Source organism: Onychostoma macrolepis, chromosome 03 (genome assembly GCF_012432095.1).
Source record: "Onychostoma macrolepis isolate SWU-2019 chromosome 03, ASM1243209v1, whole genome shotgun sequence".
In the NCBI taxonomy this organism is placed as follows: domain Eukaryota; kingdom Metazoa; phylum Chordata; class Actinopteri; order Cypriniformes; family Cyprinidae; genus Onychostoma; species Onychostoma macrolepis.
In genome coordinates, this window is record NC_081157.1 from 1,229,662 (window position 1) to 1,255,921 (window position 26,260).

A 26,260-nucleotide genomic window follows, 5' to 3' on the forward strand; every position below is an offset into this window, starting at 1 on the left:
GAAGTTATATAAAGAGGCCTTGAATGGCAAAGACGATAGGGGAAATTCAGAGGCAGCATTATTGATAGGCATTATTTAACTTTTAATCAGATTTAACTTATATTTTACATGCAGAACTTCACAACTGGACAACACGCGCTCAGCATTAAAGTGCGCCTATTTTGGATTTTTGAAAATGACCTTTCATGCAGTGTGTAACACAGCTCTAAGTGAATGAAAACATCCTGCAAAGTTTTAAATCTGAAAGTTTACTTTTTCAAATAAGTAACGCCAGTTACTTTTTTTCCCATTTATTGATTGACAGCTCTCCTGTCCCCATGTTGAAAGAAATCAGAAGATTTTACTGTAGTTCTAAAATAAATATGAATATGCATTAATTCATGTCACTCGCAAAGAAAAAAACAGATTCAGTATTCCTCAAAATGAATAAAAATAAAGCAATTCAGAATATGACGCAAACCTACAATAATTAAATGTTGAACAACACAAATATCCTTTATGTATTTAATCCCATTCTATTAACCAATGTCTTTGCTTCTGACCTTCGATGATCCAGTTCAACCATACTAATAAGCAAAAATTACTCTAGACAAACATCTTTTTTTTATTGCTGAAGTGTGTTGAAATTTCTTCTTCTGCATTCTACTGTACAGATGTAAATTTACTAGGGTAGGGTGACCAGATTTCTCATGGTCGAATACAGGACGGGTGGGCAATATGACAGTGATATAAGAAATTGTATTTATTTTTATTATTTTTTTTAAAGATTGTTAAATGTTTTTAAATGGGTCAGCTGGTGTATTTTTCTTTTGGTAGTATATATTTGGTACATCCACATATATTTTAACAGTTGTAATGTTGTTTTTAGTTAGGTATTAACAGTGCTATGAGATAACTTTTAGGATTTAATGTTATATAAATAAAACTGAATTGAATTGGCCATAAATGCAGATCTACTTGATATATATCTGATGTAAACTTCTTAAAAAAAAGTTTAGTTTTTATACAGTAAGCAATTTGTGATTGTGACTATTTTTTATTGATCATCAACAAAATGGTGCCATTCAAAACCTCCTTCCTCGAGTAAGGGCTTCCTGATGTGCCTGCCCAGAATGCCATAGGCCCAGCGGACAACTTGCCTGTATGCTGTGTAGCTGTATTGTCTGGAGATAGGGACAAAATATCAGTATTGATTGTCTTATACCAATGGCATCAAAAAGTGTTACTTATAGGTAGTCGTGACCTAAATATAGGCAACTTGTAATTGAGAAACAATTTTTTTTTTTAATATTCAAATCTTTAATTTATGCATGCATTTATACATACAAGTATTTAGCTCAGAGTAATAAATGATCTCTGCCCTAAACACACTCATGTCTTCTGGCCTGGAGAGGTCCATGCTCCTGTCTGAAGTGCATATATAGGTGATCTGTAGCACATATGGGTTCAGACAGCAAGCCTCAAAGCCTGGGAGTAGAGTCAGACACTGCACATCAAGTGTGGGGGTCACATTCTCCACTAAGACCCGGTGTGTAACATATCCAACTCCCTGCAGCACTGACTTTCCTCAGCTGTGACCATGGACTCGCATTTACCACACAAACACTTAATGAAACAAAAACATGTTTATCTCTCTCCTGCAGTGACGAGACACCACTATAATCACGTAAAGTTAGTGTCGGATATTAACGAGCGTGACACGCCTGATCAACGCTTATTAGTTTCTGTTACAGGTAAGGATCAGTAATCATAGATGACCAATACTAGCTTTGCTATTGCCTGATTACATATCGTTAGCTAACCTCAAGGCACCTGCCCTGTTCTCCTCACACATCAACTCAATCTGTCTCCTCTGACCGCTGTTCTGTCTAATCCTGACCTTTCCCTGCTGTCCTGGCTGCATAACAGGCTCATAATTGTATGGTTGTGGTGTGAATAAACATTTAGAATCTCCTCAGCGTCCAAACTGTCATTGCAATCCATTGTTTTCCTATGCTTTAAATGGACCGCTCTCCCTCTCATTACGTTACTTCTGGTTTTGGCGGTTTTCAGATGCGTAAGTAAAATTTTCTCACAAAAATGGCTCCAGAAGCCTCAATAGCATATTTTAAAGAAAATCTAGTTTCTATATTATTTTTCCTATACAGTGACTCACTGGGGTCTCTAACCTGCAAAATGCACTTTAAGTGATTCAATACTTTAAGGTAATTAATACTCTCATTTTTGTGATTATTTAAATCTGATACATTGATAATGTTTGTACTTCCCTATAGTGAATGGATTAATTAATTTTTAAAAAAAAATGTAAAAAATAAATAAATAAATAATTTATGTTTATTGTTTAAACTTTATTCAATTAATTTGATAGTTATCATATTGAAAACTAGAGTCTTGTAATTGTCCATGTTCTTAACTTCAATATTTTAATTAGAAAATCATTATCAGACTTCTAATAGATATTTGAAAGAATTGTTGTAGTAAAATAGTAAATATTTGGGTTTTAGTTTTATAAATTACAAAAACTACAAACAAGGCTCCAGGATCAGGAAAAGAACAGCACAATATAAGTATCCAGGGAACATTTATTACTATTCATTGGCAGTACACAGAGTTTAGATTTAGTAACTTTACAGTGAAAGTGATATTACTTCATCCCAAAACAGCATTCTGATACATTCTGAACATTTGTGACATTTTTAGTTAAAGCAATATGACATAGATCAGTTTTAGATGTATGGATTTAACAAACTGTTACAAAATAATACAGGTGGGTATTGTACATCATATGTAGACTGAAGATGAAGACAGAGCGAGGCTGGTGGTGCGAGTGTAAATGAACGTCACCTGTGTGTCACACCGGTCACGAGTCCCATGGTGGAGCTCTGGAAGGATAAAAGGAGGAGTAACGACAGTGAAAGATGTGAGAGGACTGGGCCAGGGAGTTTTGTTTGTGCAGCAGTCGTCTGTGAGGGCGTTCCTCTTTACTTTCATTTTGTGTTGACTGTTGATGAAAGTTGAATTTATCATTCGCTGGTTCCTGCCTACTTTTCCCAGAATCCAAAATTGAACCAGCTTTTTATATCACTGAAAGTTTTTTTTTTCCCTGTGCGTTTGTATTCTTTCAAATGCTGTGGAAGCACTTCTCCTTTGGAAACCTTACTGATGAGGTCTGCTTTCTTCCTGACTTCCGATAAAGACCGAATGCGATCTTTAAATCCTGGTTTGGCTTCTTGTTTTTCAGACTCGATCATCAGATCAATGTAGTCAGGGACAGAAAGAGGATTGGGCTTGAGGGCAATTTCCTGCAGCCGCTTCAAGGACATTTGAGAGCGTTTAATTAGTCCAGCCACAGTATCCCGGACAACATCAAGCTCATTTTCAAGCTCTTCAAAGATCTTTTCTTTTGACATGACCTGTCCATGTGCAGCCGCATATCGCTTTTTCAAATCCTGATAGGTTTCCTTTCTTTTTTCTGTGACATAATCCCATTTGTATTTCTGATTGAAGTGCACATTCCAGACACACTTTCCAGGGCAGACATTACACTTTCCATTTTTCATGGCAGAGCACTTATCTTTATCACTGTCATTTGCATAAGCGCATGTGTCATGACATGTGAAGTGGCAATTTTGGCAGTTGGTTAAGAAGGATTTAGATGTATTTTTGATCTGTTTTGGGACAGTTACTTCAATCTCGTATTCAAAATCCTTGTTTGCATCCATTTCAGCCTTGTGCTGCTCCAGAGCAGCATATGTGTTCCTGATTTCATTCAGTTTTGTCAGACCAGCATTAATCTGGGGCTGGAGACGTTCCACAAGCACTTCTAGCTGTTGTCGCTCTGTTAAGACCTCCTGTGTCAGAGACAAGCTCTTAGTTTGCATCATGTTAAGGGATATGAAGAACTTGGTCATGCTAGAAAATCCCAGATTCCAGAACATTTGATCAAAGTTTTCCCAATCAGACTCCTTAGCTCCTCCAGCTTTATTATTGGTAGCAAACATGGCAGAGTTGTTGAACTTGAAATGAAGTGGATCTCCGGACTCATTGGTAGAACAGGGAACCTGAGAGACTTTGATGGCCTCGAGAACAGGAGGCGCTTTCCCATCTGCAAAAGTGACCAGCACAAGGATGTTTTGAGCAATATCCTTCCCAAATATGGAAAGAATGGAGTCGAAGATATATTTCTGTGTGTGTGTCAGACGAGCAAGAGAAGCCTGTACTACGAAACACACAGCATCAATGTGGTCAATCCCTCCACGGGCACAGAAGAACTCATGAATCTGTGCTATGATTTTCTGGTCATGTGAAATTCCTCTGGTGTCACCAAAGCCTGGTGTGTCCACTATGGTCAGAGAATATGGGACTCGGAAGCCATCCATGTGATTAATTTGATATGCTGTGATCTGTGACGTCTGACTTTCAGCCTGGGATTTCTGCTTCCCTTCATCTATCAGCACAAACCGGAAGTCGTCTTCCCATTCCACTCCCAGAATGAAGTTGATCATGCTGTTAATTAGAGTGGTTTTTCCTGCACCTGTGGCTCCGATCATCATAATGGTCTTGTTCTCTTTTGTGATGGTTTTCCCAAATGTGCTTCTTCTGCAGAATCCATCACTGTTCTGCCATGTTTCATCCAGATGGAGTTTAAACATTGGTAGGTTTTCATTGCTTCCATCTTCTATTTTTCTGCTCCGCTTGTCCTTTATTTTTTGTGCAACACTTAAGGCCTTTGCATTGCTGAGATCTGGTCCCATGTTTTCACTGCTTGTGGTTTCTCTTGAAATTTTAAGTTTGTCATTAACAGCAGACTGGCAGTGTCTAATTGCTTTTTCCTGAGCTGTTTCTACCTGTGCCGCTGAAAGGAAAAGAAAATTATAGTTTGAACATCCAGATTTCAATATAGTATAATTAGTATTCACACTGTGTAACGCTGTACTGTACCTAGACAAAATGTAATGTCTTGTGTGAACATCCTTATCTTTAAACATATCATGACATTTTAAAAGTGCTATAAAGTCTGAATATTCAGCTGTTTTGCTGAAAGACTTCCAGAAAAGATTATATAATCATGCCAGAGGTTTTCAATGTATAGATCTAGATATTAAACGTAACCCAAAAGCCAAATTCAAGGGAAAATAAACAGCAACACCATAGGAATAGAGACTACATTAAACAGGGGTGTCCAAACTATCTTTAAAGGGGGTGAGATTTGTTTCTGTGTATGGGGAGACCAGACTTCTCATTCATTTATAGTAGTGGCTTTCACACTGCATAGTTCAGTTCTTTCATGTAACACTGCTTGCAAGTAGGGATGTCTGGAGCCGATCTCAAGGATCGGGATCAGGGCCGATTAAGCATTTTTTTTAACTGATCGATATTGGCACTCCTGAACCAGATCCACTGATTCGTTAGCTGTCCTGCCGGTGCCGATCAATAGGTGGTATATAGGTATGCACTTTCAGCAGTCCACCACCATTAAAAGGAAAAGACGATGCTCAAATGTGTGTGTGGCACGAGAACAACACGTTCAAGATTCCATGTTTAGAGTATTTAATGTCCAATTTGTGTAAGGAATCACTCTGCAGTAATATATTTACCATTTAGCCTAGTTGCGTCATGCTTTGGACTGATACTTTGGCAACTTCAAGCTTTCTAACCTTATCTCAACTTTTTACCCTTTATGTTACTGGTGTGAATCATGAGACATAAAGACACTTATATATTTTAAGATCAGTCTGTGAGTTTCTTTCAGTTAAAACAGCTCAGACTTACATTTTAGTCTTGGACAAGGCTTAAGCCTGATCTGTGAAACCAGGCGAATATGTATTTAAAATATGCACCAAGCACTAGGAAAAATACTTTTTTAACTAGTTTAATATAGACGTTTACATGGCATGCATACCAATATGCTGATAACTTGATTGAACATGATGTGACTGCAGCATAAAATGTTTATTTACAAATAAATATGATATTTACTGAAACATTTTGTGCACTCACCTCTTTCTGTGGCGTCTGTAGTGAAATCTTCACATTTGTTACAATTCAAGTAACATCCTTCATTCTCCTGAACAATTTCCTTTACTGTGGCTATAAGGTCGGCTGGAGTGCTGCTTCTCTCCATTCTGCTGTGTCTGTTCCAACATTTTTTAATGATTTCCTTCATGACATGATTGACTTCAGTCGGCTCAGTGCGCTCTGGCTCTTGTGTCGTGAGCACCAGGGTGTGCTGAAACACACGGTCCGAGAAACAGCTGAGCAGGATCTCGATGCACACTTTCTCGTCTCTTGAACACTCATCAGGTTTGAGGACCAGAATGATCACGTGAGGTCCCGGAGCAGACAGAGACAAACACTCCTTCACTGCCTGTGTGATGTGACGCAGTGAGAGATCTGGGTTGAGCAGGAGAGGAGTGTTGATGACAGTCACATGTTTTCCTCGGACTCGGTCACTGTACGGCACTACATCATCTGAAGGAGATTCACTGTCAAACGCTGCTCTTCCTAAGATGAAGTTTCCCACTTGGCTGTTCTCTGACACACTCTTACCCAGAAGAACAATCCTCAAATCACTCACTGAAACACACAACACACATGATGTTACAGCATGTCACAATGTAATGGGTGCCTGTAAAATAATCAGCACCCTGAAGTGACCCTTTAGGTGGCTCAAATATCCTGTATCTATCTGTATGATATCTGTAAATATCTCTGCGTATCTATAAAGACTAGACTCACTCTCAGGAGGCATTCTGGATTTGCTGTCTCTTCTCCTGGCAGGAGGAATATGGGCAACAGCTGCTGAATTAAAAAAAAAAAAAAAAGTCAATTAAAGCTTTATTTACAAACTAATTCAAATGATAAATTATTGAACATAACAAAAATGTAATTTGTATTATTAGTAAATGGTTGATTTTGGTCATTCTCTGTTTGTTTATTCTGAAGATATCAAATCAGCTTTATTTTTTCGGCCACTTTTTTTTTTTATTAGGTACACCTGTTGAACTGCTCGTTAATGCAAATATCTAATCAGCCAATCACATGAAGCATCTCAGAGCATTTAGGCATGTAGATGTGGTCAAGATGTTTTGCTGAAGTTCTAACTGAGCATCAGAATGTGGAAGAAAGCTGATATAAGTTGCTTTGAATGTGGCATGGTGGTTGGTGCCAGACGGGCTGGTCAGAGTATTTCAGAATCTGCTGGGAATTTCTTGCACAATCATCTCTAGAGTTTATGGAGAATGGTCCAAAAAAAGAGAAAATATCCAGTAATCAGCAGTTCTGTGTGTGTGAAAATGCCTTGTTGAGATCAGAGAGAATGACCAGACCGCTTCAGCTAATAGAAAGGCAGTTTTGAGAAGGTCCCTGGACTGTGGAAAACATCTTGTCTAGTCCCTCTTTTCAAGAAGAGACCCCCTACTGACCACAACGGTTATAGACACGTAGCGCTTACCTCACATATTATGAAGACATTTGAGAGACAGGTCCTCTCTTACATAAAGGCTAGCATGTCAACTTACATGGATCCTTTACAGTTTGCAAATCAGCCTTATGTTGGTGTAAATGATGCTCTCATTTACATGTTACAGAGGGCCTATGCACATCTGAACACTCTTGATGCATCTGTGAGGTTCAGATTCTTTGACTTCTCAAGCGCCTTCAATACAGGTCAGCCTCAACTGTTTTCAACAGCCTTCAACATGAGGAGAATGCAGGTGGATTCATCACTGGTCCTGTGGTGTATGGACTATCTATCCTGCAAACTACAGAAACTACAGTATGTGCGTCTACAGAATAGTGTCTCTAATACTATTCTGAGTAGCACGGGAGTGCCACAAGTAACTGTTTTGGCCCCTTTTTTGTTTACAATCTACACTGCAGACTTCCAGTATAATACCTATAGCTGTTTCCTCCAGAAATTCTCTGACGATTCAGTAATTGTCGGCTTATTTAAGGGATGAGGAGGAGGAGTACAGGAGAATGATTAAGGATTTTGTGGACTGGAGTAACCACAACCATCTCCATTTTAACATCTTAAAAACCAAGGAGACGGTTGTAGATTTTAGGAGAAAGAGGACACAATCAATTATGATCACCATCCGGAGGAACATCGAGGTGGATTGTCTCAAGCCACAGATACCTTGGTGTGCAGCTTGACAACATGCTAGACTGGAAGAGCCATATGGAGATGGTGTACAGGAAGGGTCAAAGACGATTTTATTTCTTAAGGAGGTTGAGGTAATTTAACATCAGCCATCGTCTATCAGAGAGTGGTGGCTAGTGCTCTGTTCTTTGCTGTGGTGTGCTGGAGAGAGGGTGCCCGTCTGGGAGATAGAAACAGAGTCAACAAACTGGCCAAAAAGGCTGGCTCTGTTGTCGGTATAGAATTTGACACGGTCCAGCAGGGGGCAGAGTGGAGAATACTCTCTAAGCTGAGATCAGTAATGAACAATCCCTCACAATGAGCCTCATTTATCCATCTAACGCAGAAACGTGCGCAGATCCGAGTGCACAAATCAATTTACGACAGAGCTCACGTGGGATTTATGAAACATTTGTATGCCGCCAATCCCATCATACGAAAGATCGCACGTTGATAAATGTGGCGGAAGAAAACAATCGTTGTTTGAATAACACGCCCCTAAAAACACCCCGGTTTAGAAGCCTCGCCCCTAGAGTTTGCGACATGGAGAAACGTAACCCGGCCAAAAATAGGAAGTAATCTCATGAAAGAGAAATTGATCGTACTCCAAAAACACACTTTAACCTTATAATTGCAAACAATGGCATTAATTTATATGTATATTGAATACCAGTAAATATAACAAAACATTTATAAACATTATAAACACTATATAGATTATTTAGTTCTGCTTAATCCACAACAAACCCTTTAAATTTAACGGTATTACAGAACAAGAATGAAAAAATGAGTAGCTATAAAATGTTATATTAAACTATGAAGTAAAACACAAATTAGACTATAGTGGCATTCATTATAAACAGAATACAACGTCAAGCTAAAATTAATTTATTAAAAGCGAAACTAGATAGCATTGGGCTCACAAGCCTGTCTCATTCGACATCGAAATGTTTCCATTTTTGCCATGTAACATTTGGTTGCGAAACTATTATCTATGATGTAAACAAGGCTTTGTACTTCACTTGTGTTCCAATATCCACGTAAAACTGTTTTTAAAATTGCATCATTGAAGGGCTCATCAGGAGACTCATAAGAGAAGTGATGTTTTGTTTTTCTTAGTCTCTTTTGCTTCAGCACAGCCTCAACATCCATCTCCTCACAAATTTCTCTGGCAGTTGCTTGTGCAGAAGCAAATCCTGTTTTTCTGTAGCTCTCGGGGAAGGCCTCAGTTTTTGTCAGCAGACTGACAGCAACATCCAGCTGCATGGACTCTGATTGCATTAATTTGCTGACATGGTGAATTTGGATGAGGATGTCATACCATACTACAGTGCAGATGGCAAAGCGATATGATGCTACTTCCTCAGCTAAAGTCTGTGCCTCAATTTTAACTGGGTCAGTGGCTTTCTCCTTCACTTCTAGAAGGGCATCCCTAACTTCTGCAGCCTGGTACCTCACAGCTTCCACACTCTTCACTCGACTCTCCCATCTGGTCTCTGTCCAGGATTTCAGAGTGAGATTGACGTGGCTTTTTAGAATAGACCAACGTTGTGTGGAACCTGAGAAAAGAGTGAGCAGCTTCTGCAGGTAACCAAAATAGGCAGAAGCTTCTGCGGAGCTTTTTCCTGCATCAGCTACCACCAGGTTTAAAGAGTGTGTTGCACATGGGACAAAAAAGGCCTTTGGGTTGATTTCCAGCAATCTGGCTTACACACCTTTCTTTTTTCCTTTCATATTTGCCCCATTATCATACGACTGCCCCCCTGCAATCTTTAAAAGAGATGTTGAGCTCCTGCAGTCTCTTTAGAATGAGGGATGACAGGCTTTCTCCAGTGGATCCTTCAGATTCAAGGAACCCCATAAAATGTTATTTTACTGCCACACTGTGTACTGCCACAGTTCGGATGGTGAGAGAGACCTGTTCTATATGGCTGATATCAGGTGTGCTGTCCACAATTAGTGAAAAATATTTTGCCTCTTTGATCTCATTAGCCATGGTCTCCATAATTCTCTTACCTATGCACTCAATCAGCTCATTTTGAATGATATTACCCAGATATGTGGTGTGGCTGGCTCCACTTTGAATCAGACCTATATGATGTTTTAGAACAGTGTCAAATTGTGCCATGAGTTCAACTTCTTTAAGGAAGTTTCCATTATTTGGGTCATACAGGGCATCTGATGTTCCTCTTAGACCCATATTTCTCTCTGCCAAAGACTGAATGATGGCTACCAACCTTTTGAGGACATCACGCCACCTATTTCTTTCAGTCTCTAAGCGCATGATTTCCACCTGATCTAGTGTTTGCCTTTTTTTCTAAACGAATCTCTAAGTCCTTCCATGATGCCATGTGCCTGTTATGTTCTGGAGAACTCTCATGGTTTTTCAGGATGTCAGCACAATTTTTCCAGTCATTGACTCCTTTGGTAATTAGATTATAATCTTTATTTGAGAAGATCTTACAACAGAAGCAGTAAAGACTGTTTGCTTTTTTAGAATAGACCAGCCAGCTTCTTTTCATTTTTTCACCATTCTGTAGTTTTCTAAAAAAGTAATGGTAATGGCACCCTCTCCCATCTTCCCTTTTAGGAAATATGAAATCTGGTGTCAGCTGACATGGTCCTCTATGCACTAATTCTGTCCTAACTTTGTCTGACATGGCGGCCAGTCAGCAGGGTCTAGAGGTGCTGCCACAGTGCACTCACTTTCTGATGGTTGTAAATGGACCTCAGAAGCCTGCAGATGTGTAGCAGTAGTGGTAGAACTTAGTCCCTCATCTGTAAACAAAACAAAACTTGAGTGAATTCTACTAGGTCATTATGTGTTATGTTTACAAAATTATTTACATAAGAACCCATGCAAGAAAAAAGATGAATCATATGTTTCAGACAAAATTAAACTCTTATTAAACTAGTAAAGATTTTGTTTACTAAAAACGAGAATGTGAGAATGTTCCTGTACAGAAATAAAATATTTGTTTTCACCAGTCTAAAAAAAAATGTTCAATAGAAATACCACCCATTTGTGTTATATACTTTTTGTACCCTATTCATTGTGTATAAGTATACCCATGTGATGTAAGTATTATACAGCAGTATTTCATATGAGAAAACACACACACACCTGCTGATGGCCTAGTCTGGTCAGAATCTGGTATCAATGCAGTGGCTGTCCCTGAGTTGTCTGGTTTGTCTTCTTCACCTACAGGTGCAATCAGAGATGGCATTAGTACATACAGTTATAAACCCCTTTAAACTATTCTATATAGCCAAATCTGTAAACAAGAATAAAAGTAAACACTTACAGGTAGGACTGGGGCTTGCCTCTGATGCTTCTCCTCCTGCAGTAGCATCTGCCTTGGGTTTCTCCAAATATTTGCTGAGTGCATCTGTCATGATTGTTTATACTATTAATATAAAACCTAAACAGATTGTTATGATCTACACACCCAATGTCAGCCTTTCTGTAACTTCAGTTACACTATAAGAAATGCATTGATTTGATAAATTAAGTTATTTCTTGATATGCACTGAATTCATGATTTTTTTCCTGTTGAAACTGTTCTTTAGGCAGGCCCACCGTGGTTGTCATAATAACAGTATATTATCCTCCTCAATTTACACACTAAACAGGCTAAAACAGCCATTTCTGATCACATTTTTTATTCTACTTTACTATGTTAATATTTCACTGCTGAAATATTCATGACGTGGTGAATCCATGCTAATATGAATTGCCATATTGTGCTCGTGATGATGGAGCGACAGCTACCAGCTTACAAACAATTAACTATTTAGTAGCATTTCGCTTAAATACCTCTGTATTTCTCTTTCTTTTTCTCGTCCTCTTTTTACGATACTGAGCCCCTGATGGCTTTGACCTTTTCATGCTGAAACGCTTTTAATCCAGGTAAACATGGACAATGTTCGCTGCCGCCCTCTACTATTTCTCTTCCTAACAGCGGCCACTATCACCAGGGAGACTACTCAGATAATTGCAAGTAGCCTAATCATAATATGTAAAAACAGCAAAATAACGAAGAAATAATAATAATAATAATACTCTCAGTTCCGGTGGGGTGGGGCGGGGTGGGGGCGGAGGGCGGAGGGCAGGGCGCTCATTGGCGCCCCCCCAACTGGTTGCGCCCTGGGCGACCGCCTAGTTTACCTATGCCTAGAAACGGTGCTGACCTGAATATACTGAACGACCAGGTTATACCATCAATGGATTTATTCTTTCCTGGAGGCTTGGGCATATTCCAAGATGACAATGCCAGGATTCATCGGGCTCAAATTGTGAAAGAGTGGTTCAGGGTGCATGAGACATCATTTTCACACATGGATTGGCCACCAGAGTCCAGAGTCAGACCTTAACCCCATTGAGGATCTTTGAGATGTGCTGGAGAAGACTTTGCGCGGAGGTCCGACTCTCCCATCATTAATGCAACTCTTGATGGGAATAAATGTTGTGACATTGCAGAAGCTTATCGAAATGATGCCATGGCGAATGCGTGCCATAATCAAAGCTAAAGGCGGTCCAACAAAATATTAGAGTGTGACTTTTTTTTTTGGACGGGCAGTGTATTATTGTAATAAATTAGGTAACACTTTATTTCGATAGTCCACTTTAGACATTCTACTAACAGTAAGTAACTTTGCAACTACATATCAACTAGCAGTCATTAGAGTATTAGTAGACTGTCTGCTTAATATCTTCTAACACTTTATTTTGATGGGTCCACAACATACAACATACTGACTATGAGAAACTTTGCAAGTATGTGTCAACTTATTCTACTAACCCTAAACCTACCCTACTGAGACTTAGTAGATATGTAGTTGCAAATGAATGAGAATTAGTTGACATGTAGTTGACGCATAGTTCCAAAGTTACTTATAGTTAGTAGAATGTCTAAAGTGGACTATCGAAATAAAGTGTAACCATAAATTACTATAAATTTCTTGGGAAATGTTATATTTATATACTGTATATTTTATTTGGAAGCGTAAAACACACAAATACAACTTTTTAAAGAGAAAAATTAAAACTCCAGGAGTTTCTGTTTAAGTACACAGTAAAAAAAAAAACACCCAATCGTTGCTGGGACTAGCTAGAAAAAACTGGGACTAGCTAGACTGACTTCAAGTTCTCCTGTGTATAATGGTATATGGCACTTGATGCTGACTGCTAGAATAGGTCTGAAAAAACAAAGAAAAGTACAGGTGCATCAGGTTCCCCAAAAATGTGCTAGGTCTTTAAGGGTTAAATTGCACTTTAAGTTGAGGATTAGTGACTTGAAAAACAACTAATAAAATAATATGTACTGTCATCATAGCAAAGACAGAAGAAATTAGTTTAGACATGAGAAAAATAATTGTTAATGCTCACAAAGGAGGAGAAGGATATACATATTTATCATGTCTCAACGAAAACGGTCACTAGAGCCCTGCACAGGAATGTACTGCAAGGTTGCTGACCAAGAAAAATGAAGAAGAGACATATCCAAGCTAGACTGAAGTTCGCCAAGGAGAACCTGGAAAAAAATGTTGCATACTGGAAACATGTCCTTTGGTCAGATGAGACAAAACTAGAGCTCTTTGGCCATAGAGATGCCTATGTTTGGAGGTGCTCAACCTAAAAAACACTGTTTCCGGTGAAACATGGCAGTGGGAATATAATACTGTGGGGATGTTTTGGTGCTTTTGGAACTGGAAATCTTGTCAGGGTCGAAGGAATCATGAAAAAGCGAGACTACGACAGGATTTTGAAAGACAACCTCAGGCAATCAGAAACAAACTGGACCCTGAGCTTCCTTGTCTAATCAGTGCCAAGTGCTCACACTTAACACTGGTGCTCCGCGGGAATGTGTGTTGAGTCCTCTCCTGTACTCCCTCTACATGCATGATTGTGTGGCTACTAACAGCTCCAATATTACTGGGAAATTTGCTGATGACACAACAGTGGTTGATCTTATCACTCATGACAAGACTGCATATCGTGAGGACCAGGGAAACCATCTCTCCCTCAATGTTGCAAAGACTAATGAGCTGATAGTAGATCTTAGAAGTCAGAAAGTAGTACATGCCCCCATCACAATCAATGGTGACATAGTGGAGAGGGTCGGCTCTTTCAAGTTCTTTGGCATACACATTATGCACAGCACCTTTTCATCCTCAGGCGATTGAGGAGATTAGGAATGAGCTCACTTATCCTCAGGACTTTTTATAGCTGCGCTCTTGAAAGCATCCTAACTGGACGTATCACAGCCTGGTTTGGGAACTGGACTGCCCTTTCAGAGGGTAGTGAGATCAGCCAAATACATCATATCCCTTCAGGATAATTGCAATGAACATTGACGACAGTCTTTGCTCAGACACTTTAAAATGATCAAAACAGCATTTCAAATGTTGTGTGACAAGATCGGACCATCCACTGGTTTGTACAGTTATGCCGTCCCATCATGCAAAAACCACATGACTTTTTTTTTATGTGTATCGTTGAATTTATTCTGTAAAAGTGTTTGCATTGTAGTTTATGTGCAGGTTTTCTTTTTATCTGACTTAAAATGGTTAGGGTTAGGAATTTTTGAAATTTTGTACAAAAAAGCTTTTCAAAACAAACTTCCTGGTTAAACAGGCGCAATTGTTTTTTATTTTATTTAATATGGACTAAATTATCCACATATAATGCTTTTTTTCACACTGATTAATCAAATCCACAAATTCATTTGAAGAACAAAATTAGCCAGAGATCAGTTATCACGATCAGAAGATCTGGCATCTGTCAAATCATCTCAGATGTATTAAACAAGGTAGGAACAAAGGACCCCAGGCTTCCATAAAAGTTGATGTGACTGCAGCATAACATGTTTATTTACAAATAAATATGATATTTACTGAAACATTTTGTGCACTCACCTCTTTCTGTGGCGTCTGTAGTGAAATCTTCACATTTGTTACAATTCAAGTAACATCCTTCATTCTCCTGAACAATTTCCTTTACTGTGGCTATAAGGTCGGCTGGAGTGCTGCTTCTCTCCATTCTGCTGTGTCTGTTCCAACATTTTTTAATGATTTCCTTTATGACATGATTGACTTCAGTCGGCTCAGTGCGCTCTGGCTCTTGTGTCGTGAGCACCAGGGTGTGCTGAAACACACGGTCAGAGAAACAGCTGAGCAGGATCTCGATGCACACTTTCTCGTCTCTTGAACACTCATCAGGTTTGAGGACCAGAATGATCACGTGAGGTCCCGGAGCAGACAGAGACAAACACTCCTTCACTGCCTGTGTGATGTGACGCAGTGAGAGATCAGGGTTGAGCAGGAGAGGAGTGTTGATGACAGTCACATGTTTTCCTCGGACTCGGTCACTGTACGGCACTACATCATCTGAAGGAGATTCACTGTCAAACGCTGCTCTTCCTAAGATGAAGTTTCCCACTTGGCTGTTCTCTGACACACTCTTACCCAGAAGAACAATCCTCAAATCACCCACTGAAACACACAACACACATGATGTTACAGCATGTCACAATGTAATGGGTGCCTGTAAAATAATCAGCACCCTGAAGTGACCCTTTAGGTGGCTCAGATATCCTGTATAGTGTCTCTGCAGACTAGACTCACTCTCAAGAGGCATTCTGGTTTTGCTGACTCCTCTCCTGGCAGGAGGAATACGGGCAACAGCTGTTGAAAAAATTAAAATATTAATTATATTTGATTCCTATGTACAGCACATTAATCCCACACCTTGCGTACTTTTACAAAACAACAACAACAACAACAAAAAAATACAAGAAAACGAAAACAAATAAAGCTTTATTTATAAACTAATGTTGTGTTCGGTAATTAATCATTTTAATTATTGAACATAAAACTGTAGGCTAATTTGTATTATTAGTAAAGGTTTGATTTTGGTCATTCTCTGTTCGTTTATTCTGAAGATGTCAAATCAGCTTTATTTTTTCGGCCACTTTTTTTTTTATTAGGTACACCTGTTGAACTGCTCGTTAATGCAAATGTTTTGACCCATATTTTCTTTGCCAAAAGTTGGTGTTTCTTTGTCTTGACCACTCGGTCCCCCACACAGCCCATAGAACCGATTGCAGAAAAGTTGTGAAATTTGGCACACAGATAGAGGACAGTCTGATCTGTTACCATAGGAAACTTGGAGTCTTTAACTCAATCCCTCTAGCACCAACAACTGTTCAAATTTGCACTTATGTTTATGCTAATAACTTTTGAACTGTAAAGTTTACAGTGAAAATTCTTTTTTTCCTCTAAAACTTTGGCTCATGCCGAGTGAAATGGACAGCAAAATGTTAAATTCTATAGATCTACTTTTTCAAACTTGATCTAGAAGGTTTTTCTGATTTTCACTAAAACTGGCTCAGATCATCTGCTGACCATGCTGGCAAAAAGTTATGGAATTCAAATTCATTAGTAAAACCATTCTCGAATAATCTGCAAACAAATTCGATGAAAAGCATGCAAAAAAGAATGTGAGACTATGGCTGTGTTCGAAATGGCATACTGTACTTGCTTACTGCCCAGTACACAGTGCATACTGCCTACTATTTTTTTAAAGAATAGTGTGAGAACCAGTATACAATAAGCAACAAATGTTTCAGAGTAGTATGCTTAAGTGTTGTCACATGACAAACACTGAACATTAAATCAGTACAGCTGTCAAGGTTGTTACCTTAGAAACAAATTTGCTAACTGTTCTTTTTACAAAGGCTTGTTAATAAGGTTTCATACTAGTAAACAATGCTATATTGCCCAATGGAAATCATTTCATAATTGATGAACTTTATATTGGACAGAACTGAATCGACACTGAGCTGTATTTAACTGAACAATTATATTTTTGACAGTTACACTAAGTGGAAAAAGCGATATATTCTAGTTACACTAAGTGCAAATAATGATAAATTCTGTTTAAACTAAAATAGCAGCATTTTCTTTAGCAACAAGTGTGTAAATAATAGTTAGGTGGCAGATATTTATACTTCAGTACTGTAGTACATTATAAAACAGTATGCACTAGCATATTTATCACAGCCATATCACCCTGCAGCCCAAGACCGGTTACCCATGAAAGCTAAGTAGGGCTGAGCTGGTCAGTACCTGGATGGGAGGCCTCCTGAGAAAACTAGGTAGCTGTTGGAAGTGGTGTTAGTGAGGCCAGCAGGGGGCGCTCACCCTGTGGTCTGTGTGGGTCCTAACGCCCCAGTGTAGTGATGGGGACACTATACTGTAAAAAGAGCACCGTCCTTCAGATGAGACATTAAACCGAGGTCCTGACTCTCTGTGGTCATTAAAAATCCCATGACACTCATCGTAAAGAGTAGGGGTGTAACCCTGGTGTCCTGGCCAGATTCACTCCACTGGTAGTTATCTAATAATCCCCATCCACTTGATTGGCTCTATCTCTCTCTCCTCTCCACCTGTAGCTGGTGTGTGGTGAGCGCACTGGCGCCGTTGTCTTTAACTTTTAAAGAACTTTAACTTTTCTTTAAAAAAAAATCATTTTTTTGATTGATCTTAGGAAATATTCTAATATTTTGAGATACTGGATTTTTGACTTTCATGAGCTGTAAGCTCTAATCATCAAAATTAAAACAAATAAACTTTTGAAATGTTTTACTTTACATGTAATGAATCTAGAATATATGAAAGTTTCACTTTTTGAAATAAGTTACAAGAAAAAACTTTTTCACGGTATTCAAATTTTTTGAGATGCACCTGTATCTCAAAAAAAAAAGGTCATTACATTTTGGGCACAATACATTAAATACAGTTGGTTGTAGCCTATTTTTTTATTTATTTGATTATTTAAGGTGTATTTTCTGTATACTTTTATTTTTGGACTAATAATAAAGTCCACAAATTGTATGTGAGAGAGTCAGTGGTAATATCGATGCGTTCCTATTGGTCAGAGTTTGAGGAGCTCAGCTTAGCCGGACAGTTAGCCTGCTCCTGACCAGGTTAGTTTCTCAGCATAAATTGCCTCAGTGACTGAGCTTGAGCTATGGTAATTTTGCTTTCAGAAACCAAATCAAGTGAAAATTAGTCAACTGAAATAAGCCTGGCTTATTTGGTAAACTAGTTTTATGAAACAGCCCCCAGGTCAAACACTCGACTGATGCTGTGGAGTAAAAACAGGTTATTAAATGTTTTCTTTTATTCTACAACAGGTTAATAAATGCTTCTGATTAAGTTTGGGAGGATGTGTGGCACATGTTGCTTTTTCAGATGCATATTAAAAGCAACTTTTAAGCAGTATTTACTACTGACGCTATGCAAATATTTATTTAATTAAAAATCACAGCCTTTGTGATTCAATAACTGCATTAAGCCAAATCACGATTTCGGTTTGATTTTGATTAATCGTGTAGCCCTAATATATATATTGCGATAATACCACATATTGAGCTATTGAGCCACTCTAAATTTCCACAAGGGAAATTCCTTTACAACAGCCCAACTTGTAATGTTCCCAAATACAAATTATAAGCGACACAAACAGATAAACAGAGCTTTGTTTTACTCTGGAACATACAGCACATCAGACTATATATTTATATAATTACATCACATTATCCCATCCGTGTATTGTCAAAATTTATAAAAAGAATAAGTTACTGAGCAAATGGTGAGTAACACCATTTCAGTGGTGATCCCCTGGCATTTGGTGCTTTGAACTTTGGTTAACATGCTAAGGTTGTCCTTCAGATGATGCCACAAGCGTGTGCCTAAGCAATCTGTGCATGAATCAAAATTATCAGAAAGAGTAAAATTCTGAAGTTTCTTTAGTAATTGTTTGAGGCCTTTTTGTGATTTTAATCATACAATATCCAACTCACGCAATTCGTGTGGGTAATACTTTTCAGTTAAAAAAATATGGAAATCCATATAAATACGGAAAAATCACATTCCTGAATCTATTTCAAAAACCATAAACAAAATAATATTTGAAAAGTTTTTACTGCAGGCCTACATACTGTAGAGTTTTTACTTTAGCATTTACTGTGTATATGCAAATTAAGATATTGAATACAATCAGAAAATGTAAAAAAAATACTGGTTAAAAACATTTTATCATATGTTCTCATGTTTATTTTGTGTTATTTTTGTAAAGTCATAATTTTCTTAGAATACTATTTTGATGTTTGCTATTTTCAACGGTTACTGATTACTATTTTGTAATAATGTGATTCTTTGGTGAATTGTATTAAAACCAATTCGGGTCAGTAAACATCTTGAAAGGTGCAGTAGGAGATCTGGGAAAATGCTAACTTTAGCCTGAAAGCACTGAAAGCAAACGTCCCACCCTCCCTGCAATCGCCGTCCAAAGCCACGCCCCCTGAACGCATATGGGCGTTTCTTCAGCTAGGGGCACTTCTAGCCTTGTGAAGTTGAATAAAAAACTTGTTCAGAAGTCACCTAACATAGTCTCATAAGTTTAAATAATTTGTCTAGTTTTAAGGTCTGTAAGAGGACAAACTTAGATTACAAGAGAAATTGTTCATATTTTACATTTTTCCGACCTGCAATGAACAAATGTCATTTCCACCACATCCCAATATACAGCTGTTATTTAAATATAGAATAACTTATGCCACTCGAGAATTGTCTAAGATCATTTTTCTAAGTAGTTTTACCAGTTTTTCCACAATGTACAATAATTATACATTTGTCAATGAGATAAATTAACTGCCCTAAGGACCAAATGCTGAACTGTACACCTGTCACACTCTGAAATTAATATTGGTTTGGGTAAGAGCTTATTAGAAAATAAATAACTTGAATTTTTATATTAAGTAGAGCATGAGCTCATAAATTGTGGATACATTTTGATGACAGGGTGTTGTGGAAATGACAATGAATTAACGTGAATGTAGAGAAACAGCAGAGATATTTATTAGAAAAAGTCTTAAACTCATCACACTCATTAAACTCAATTCACAAAGTTTGTCCAAAATTATATGTATTTTTAAAAATATGACCAAAGAACATAAAAGTGCCCATAGTCTAAGAATCACCCATATATGCATTCAGTTCAGATGATCAGAGACAACATTACTACAATAATCATGTGTCATTCAACGGTGACAAAACTTTATAGCACAGTTAGTAAAAGTACAACAGTACAAGGAAGGAAGATCAGGTTGTTGATGTTTGCCTGCCAATCTCGCTCTGTTTGCACAGCATACGTGAACGTGCTGATGACGGATCCGGGTGCGCAGAGGTATGCAAATACACATGTTGACAGACTGGTAGGAAAGTCAATCAAAATGCTCGGAACGAGTTCTTGGTCCCACGCCTTCCACAGAATATATATAATTATATATTAATAATTCAATTTAAAGGGGAAAGTTCTACAGGAGGACCTTGGTTGATGATTTAGACTGGAAAAGAACCTGGCTTGTACCTGGGAAATATTGTATTTCCAATAAGGCAAAGGAAACACACTTTAAAATTTTACATAAAATATATCCTGTCACTTCTAATCTGTCTAAATATTTGGACATCGACAGCTCATGTTCTTTTTGCAAACAAGCAGAGGAGACTTTTAGCCCTATATTACAGAGAAGTATTTAAAGAAAATCTGTGCATTTAGATGCTTTCCTTGTGTGTGATTGTCTCTGTAATGTCGTTCACAATCTGTTATATTTATATTTAATTTATAACTATTGGTCATTATTTTATGGATTTGTGTGTGATTCATTGGCAATGTGACTGTTTAAGCATTAATAAAATTAAAATAAAATAAAAATTATAAAAAAGTAAATGTCTACGGAGCCCGGGAAGTCACCTGTAGGAGAAAAAAAAACAATCCGTGCCGACGGTTTTGCAATCCGTTCCCTCAGTTTATAAACCGTGCTCACAAATTCTTAAACTGTTCCCTCGGTTTAACAAATCGTGCCCACGGATTAATAAACCGTACCCACGAATTTCCAATCCGTGCGCTCAGATTTTGTAAACCGTACCCTCGGTTTTTGAATCCGTACCCACAGATTCATAATCAGTGCGCACGCTTTCGCAATCAGTTCCCACGGGTTTGTAAACTGTACTCACGGATTCATGCAGCAAGCTCCTAGGTAGCCTACGTGTTAACGAATCATATTATATATTGTTTTATTGCATATTATTATGTGGAATAGGCCTACAGCAAATTGTAACGGACACGAGTTGGAATACAACGATTTAATATGAAAGATGTGCGTCAAAATCTTGTTTAATTTGTGATCATCTTAGACTTGATTATTATTGTATAATAAACCTGGCATTGTGACTGACTTTGGAGTTATTTGTTACTCTTTTGTAAGTCGTTTTGAATAAAAGCTTCTTCTAAATGCATGTAACCTAAATATATAACAACAACAACAACAATAGTTATTATTATTATTTTAATTTATAGGCTAAATAAATAAGTGCACTTAAGACAGTAAAATGTTTGTCATACAATAATTCATGAATGCTTTATTTTTAATAACATTTGACAGTTTTGGAAATGTGTTTGTGTACTATTCATTCTTAACATGAAGACTTATTTTGGTGATTTTATTATACTGAGCTTTTCCCCCCAGAGTTAGATACTGTTGATGTGGATGTGCCAGAACTTTCTTCAGTTAAATAAGGAGGAAACTGAAGTCATTGCATTTGGAAACAAAGATGAAGTTATCAAGGTGAATGCATACCTTGACTCTAGGGGTCAAACAACTAAAAACCAAGTCAAAAATCTTGGGGTGTTTCTGGAGACAGACCTTAGTTTCAGTCGTCATGTCAAACCAGTAACTAAATCAGCATACTGTCATCTCAAAAACATTGCAAGAATTAGATGTTTTGTGTCCAGTCAAGACTTGGAGAAACTTCATGCCTTTATCACCAGCAGGGTGGATTATTGTAATGGTCTCCTCACCGGCCTTCCAAAGACCATTAGACAGCTGCAGCTCATCCAGAACGCTGCTGCCAGGATTCTGACTAGAACCAGAAAATCTGAGCATATCACACCAGTCCTCAGGTCCTTACACTGGCTTCCAGTTACATTTAGGATTGATTTTAAAGTACTTTTACTCGTTTATAAATCTCTAAATGGCCTAGGACCTAAATACATTGGAGATATGCTCACTGAATATAAACCTAACAGACCACTCAGATCATTAGGATCGAGTTAGAAACACCAAAGGTTGGACTTTGGACTTTGCACTGGGCTGGTTCCACGCTGCACGTCACGCTTTTTCAATGCATCATACACTCAACAATACACAGAGGTGGACAGTAACGAAGTAAATTTACTTGAGTATTGTACTTAAGTACACTTTTTGAGTATCTGTACTTTACTCGAGTATTATTTTTTCTGGAAACTTGCGACTTTAACTTCACTACATTTGAAAGACAAATAGTGTACTTTTTACTCAACTACATTTATATCAAGGTCCCCAAGTAGAAAGTCGTTATATGTAGCAGTTTTTACAATGAGTGCATTTTCAGATTCACTTAACTCTTTTTTTCTGCGAAAATCCGGCCTGCGATCTGCCAGGACCTTCCTGTGTTGCCAAGTCTTACAGTATTTCTAAGCCTGCAGTTTTCTGCCTAGCTTTGAATGGACATTTGGCTGATCTTTGTTATGCAAATCTTGGAACCTCGGGATCTTCCCCACTAAGCTAATGTAAACGTCCGCGCTACTGCACAGCTAAAAGCGCTTTAAAAAGGCATGTGTTAACTCATTAAAGCCCTTTGGAAAATGAACCATGTTTTTACTATAGTAACCATAACTGTGGTATTTGCAGTAAAATCACAGTATCCACAAATGTACTATTATCTCACTATAGTAACCTATAGTTTGTTTTCTTTTCAATGTTTGCTTTGTTTGCCTAAAATGAACCATATCATAGACTTCAATATCTCTTTGAAAAAGAACTTTGTAACTTTTAAACAAGTATTAAAATGAGTTCAATGTAGCTGTAGGAGTGTTAGATAAAAAATAAAGATGATTATCTTCATTCAGTTGTTCCATTTTAATATGTTTTGTAACATAAAAGCTCTTGATTCCAAAGATAATACAAGCTAATCAGTGTATTCAGTAGGTTGCATTAGTGTCATATGGTATTGTAAATATACAACAATGCGACAATAAAAAAATGCATTTACTTTTCACTTTTGATACTTAAGTACTTTTAAAAACATGTACTTCCGTACTTTCACTTAAGTAAAAATCTGTCTTTACAACTTTCACTTGTAGTGGAGTAGTTTTTGACCAGTGGTATCTGTACTTTCACTCAAGTAAGGAAGTTGTGTACTTTGTCCACCTCTGACAATACATATACATATGCATGTGAGTGGCGGCCGGGGGTGGGACTTTGGGCCTTGTGCCCCGCAGCAGCTCTCCTTGATGGCTTGTTTTGGGCCTAATTTATGCCTTACGCACGGAGCAGAGGCAGCCTTACAATATCTTACTATTTATAGCTTTATTATTATTATTACTATTATTATTTCGTCATTACTATTACTACCATTATTATTATTATTATTATTATTATTACTATTTGTCCTCTTCCTGATTCCCCAACCATCCCCTGTCTCGGATGAATAAATTTATTATCGTTATTGTTGCTACTATTACTAATTACTATTTAATACAATTATTATTGATATTTGTCATCCTCCTCACCCTCCAACTTTCCCCTCATTTCTGATTAATTGAGTTAATTACTATTATTATTATTACTGTTATTATTTATTTATTGATATTGTTGCTGCTACTATTACTATTATTACTTATCACCTTCCTCATTCTCCATCCTCTAATTTTTGTTATTAATGCTATTATTACTATTATTATTATTATGTTTTTTTGTGTTTTTAACTTTTGTCATGTCTGTTGTACTTTCCTTTACTTATATACTTCCACCCCCAACACTTACACAAACACACACACACACACACACAAATCATGTTGGCTGTCATGTATGTTTTGTTGACCTTGGTTATTTTGTATTTGATTTGTTACCTGTAAGTATCTGTATGTTTCTTTGCATAATAAAAAGAAAAAAAAGAAACACCAAGGGTTCACACAAAACAAGGGGAGTCCGCTTTTAGCTATTATGCCGCCTGCAGTTGATCAGATCAGATGTGCTAAAACATTAGCCACTTTTAAATCCAGACTCAAAACTCATCTGTTTAGCTGTGCATTTGTTGAATAAGCACTGTGCTACGTCTGAACTGATTATATAAAATGTATAATAAAACCACCAAAATAAGTCTTCATGTTAAGAATGAATAGTACACAAACACATTTCCAAAACTGTCAAATGTTATTAAAAATAAAGCATTCATGAATTATTGTATGACAAACATTTTACTGTCTTAAGTGCACTTATTTATTTAGCCTATAAATTAAAATAATAATAATAACTATTATTATTATTATTATTATTATTATTGTTGTTATATATTTAGGTTACATGCATTTAGAAGAAGCTTTTATTCAAAACGACTTACAAAAGAGGAACAAATGACTCCAAAGTCAGTCACAATGCCAGGTTTATTATACAATAATAATCAAGTCTAAGATGATCACAAATTAAACAAGATTTTGATCACAAATTAAGCAAGATTAAATCGTTGTATTCCAACTCGTGTCCGTTACAATTTGCTGTAGGCCTATTGGAACGGATTGCGAAAGCGTGCGCACTGATTATGAATCTGTGGGTACGGATTCAAAACCGAGGGTACGGTTTACAAAATCTGACGGTTTATTAATCCGTGGGCACGATTTGTTAAACCGAAGGAACAGTTTAAGAATTCGTGAGCACGGTTTATAAACTGAGGGAACGGATTGCAAAACCGTCGGCACGGATTGTTTTTTTTTCTCCTACAGGTGACTTCCCGGGCTCCGTAGTAAATGTCCCTGAACACGGAAGAAAACAGCATTTACACATTAACGCGAACGTTGAGATAATCTAATTATAGGCTACCGCGGGCAGATTCTTATTTTGAAGAAATTTGTATAGACCTAATAAATACATTGTGACAAACGTCAGCTATTCATGAATTGTGACTCGTTGAGGAAACGTCTTCCAGTAAACTCCAGATCGACTTTGAGCGTAATATTCAAAATGAAATGTATAATATAATATCAAGACACACACATCACAACATCAAGAAAGGTATGAGAAAGACTTTGCTGGACTTACCAATAATTGTAATGGAAACCGTTTTGTTCCACGGCGTTCTGAAATAGCGTCGTAGCCTATCTAGACTTTACTGAAACTTTCAGTTTCGTTTCCTTCTCTTTAGGGGTGGGCAGAACGATACTTATCTCGATTGCATACGTTGGTATTGGTATCTGATCGTTACTAGCCTAATGAGATCGATACTTTAGGTTAAGTTTACTTAACTCTAGACAGCAAAACTTTTTGAATTTATTTTACATTTAAAATGTTTAATTACATTCAACCATTTAGTTTTAAATATTTCACTTAACACTGATTCTTGGTACAAAACACGTCCAGCAATTGTAACTGTTTAAACATGAAAATTTTCAATTGTAAATGTTATGAGGGATTAATAATAGAATGTATTTAACACAATTATTCCCTTCAATTGAACTTTATCATTTTTAAATCAAATCTATGACACTTGTTGTTTTCTCACTACATCTAAAACAGTGTGTCCACCAAGAAGAGTTCAATCATCAGGGCCAGATTGTATTGTTGTGCCCCCTCCCTCAAATATTATGGAAGTAAAAAAATAGAACTTTGATCTTTTATTAAAGTAAATAAATTGTAGCTCTAGACAGTTACCTATGGCAGTAATACAGTTGTCTGATTCATTTTATAGTCTCAAGCATTCAGAAATCAAGCAAAAGAAAATTAAGCAGTTTTACTACTCAAGCCATGGTTAATTTTTGTAAGGGTTGTGATGTCCACATGTTTTTTGTTGAAGAAATTATAGAGGCTGTGTCATCTATAGCAAAAAAGTGGCCAAAATTGAAAGATTAAGTGGATATTTGAATTAAATGTTTGGTCAACAGACTATTAAACAAGGATATGGTCATCCTGTAAGTGTAACAGCAGCAATGACCAGGCCTTTGGCTCCCTTTGCAGG

The 26,260-nt window shown here is 37.4% G+C and overlaps 1 protein-coding gene across 2 annotated transcripts; it reads right to left on the reverse strand.

Moving 5' to 3' along the window:
- Nucleotides 1-2,564: 2,564 nt before the first annotated feature.
- LOC131537380 (uncharacterized) lies at nt 2,565-26,006 on the reverse strand. 2 transcript variants are annotated; one of them, XM_058770752.1, is made up of 9 exons: nt 25,348-26,006; nt 15,770-15,829; nt 15,062-15,637; nt 11,449-11,532; nt 11,268-11,345; nt 10,850-10,921; nt 6,739-6,798; nt 6,001-6,576; nt 2,565-4,855 (listed from the first exon to the last, which is right to left on the reverse strand). In XM_058770752.1, the coding sequence occupies exons 2-9, from the start codon at nt 15,780-15,782 to the stop codon at nt 3,042-3,044; spliced, it is 3,273 nt and encodes a 1,090-aa protein (XP_058626735.1). In that variant the 5' UTR covers nt 15,783-15,829; nt 25,348-26,006; the 3' UTR covers nt 2,565-3,041. The 2 variants fall into 2 exon arrangements, with proteins under 2 accessions (XP_058626735.1, XP_058626734.1); XM_058770751.1 differs by having other exon boundaries at nt 6,739-6,801.
- Between the last annotated feature and the right edge of the window lie 254 nt (nt 26,007-26,260).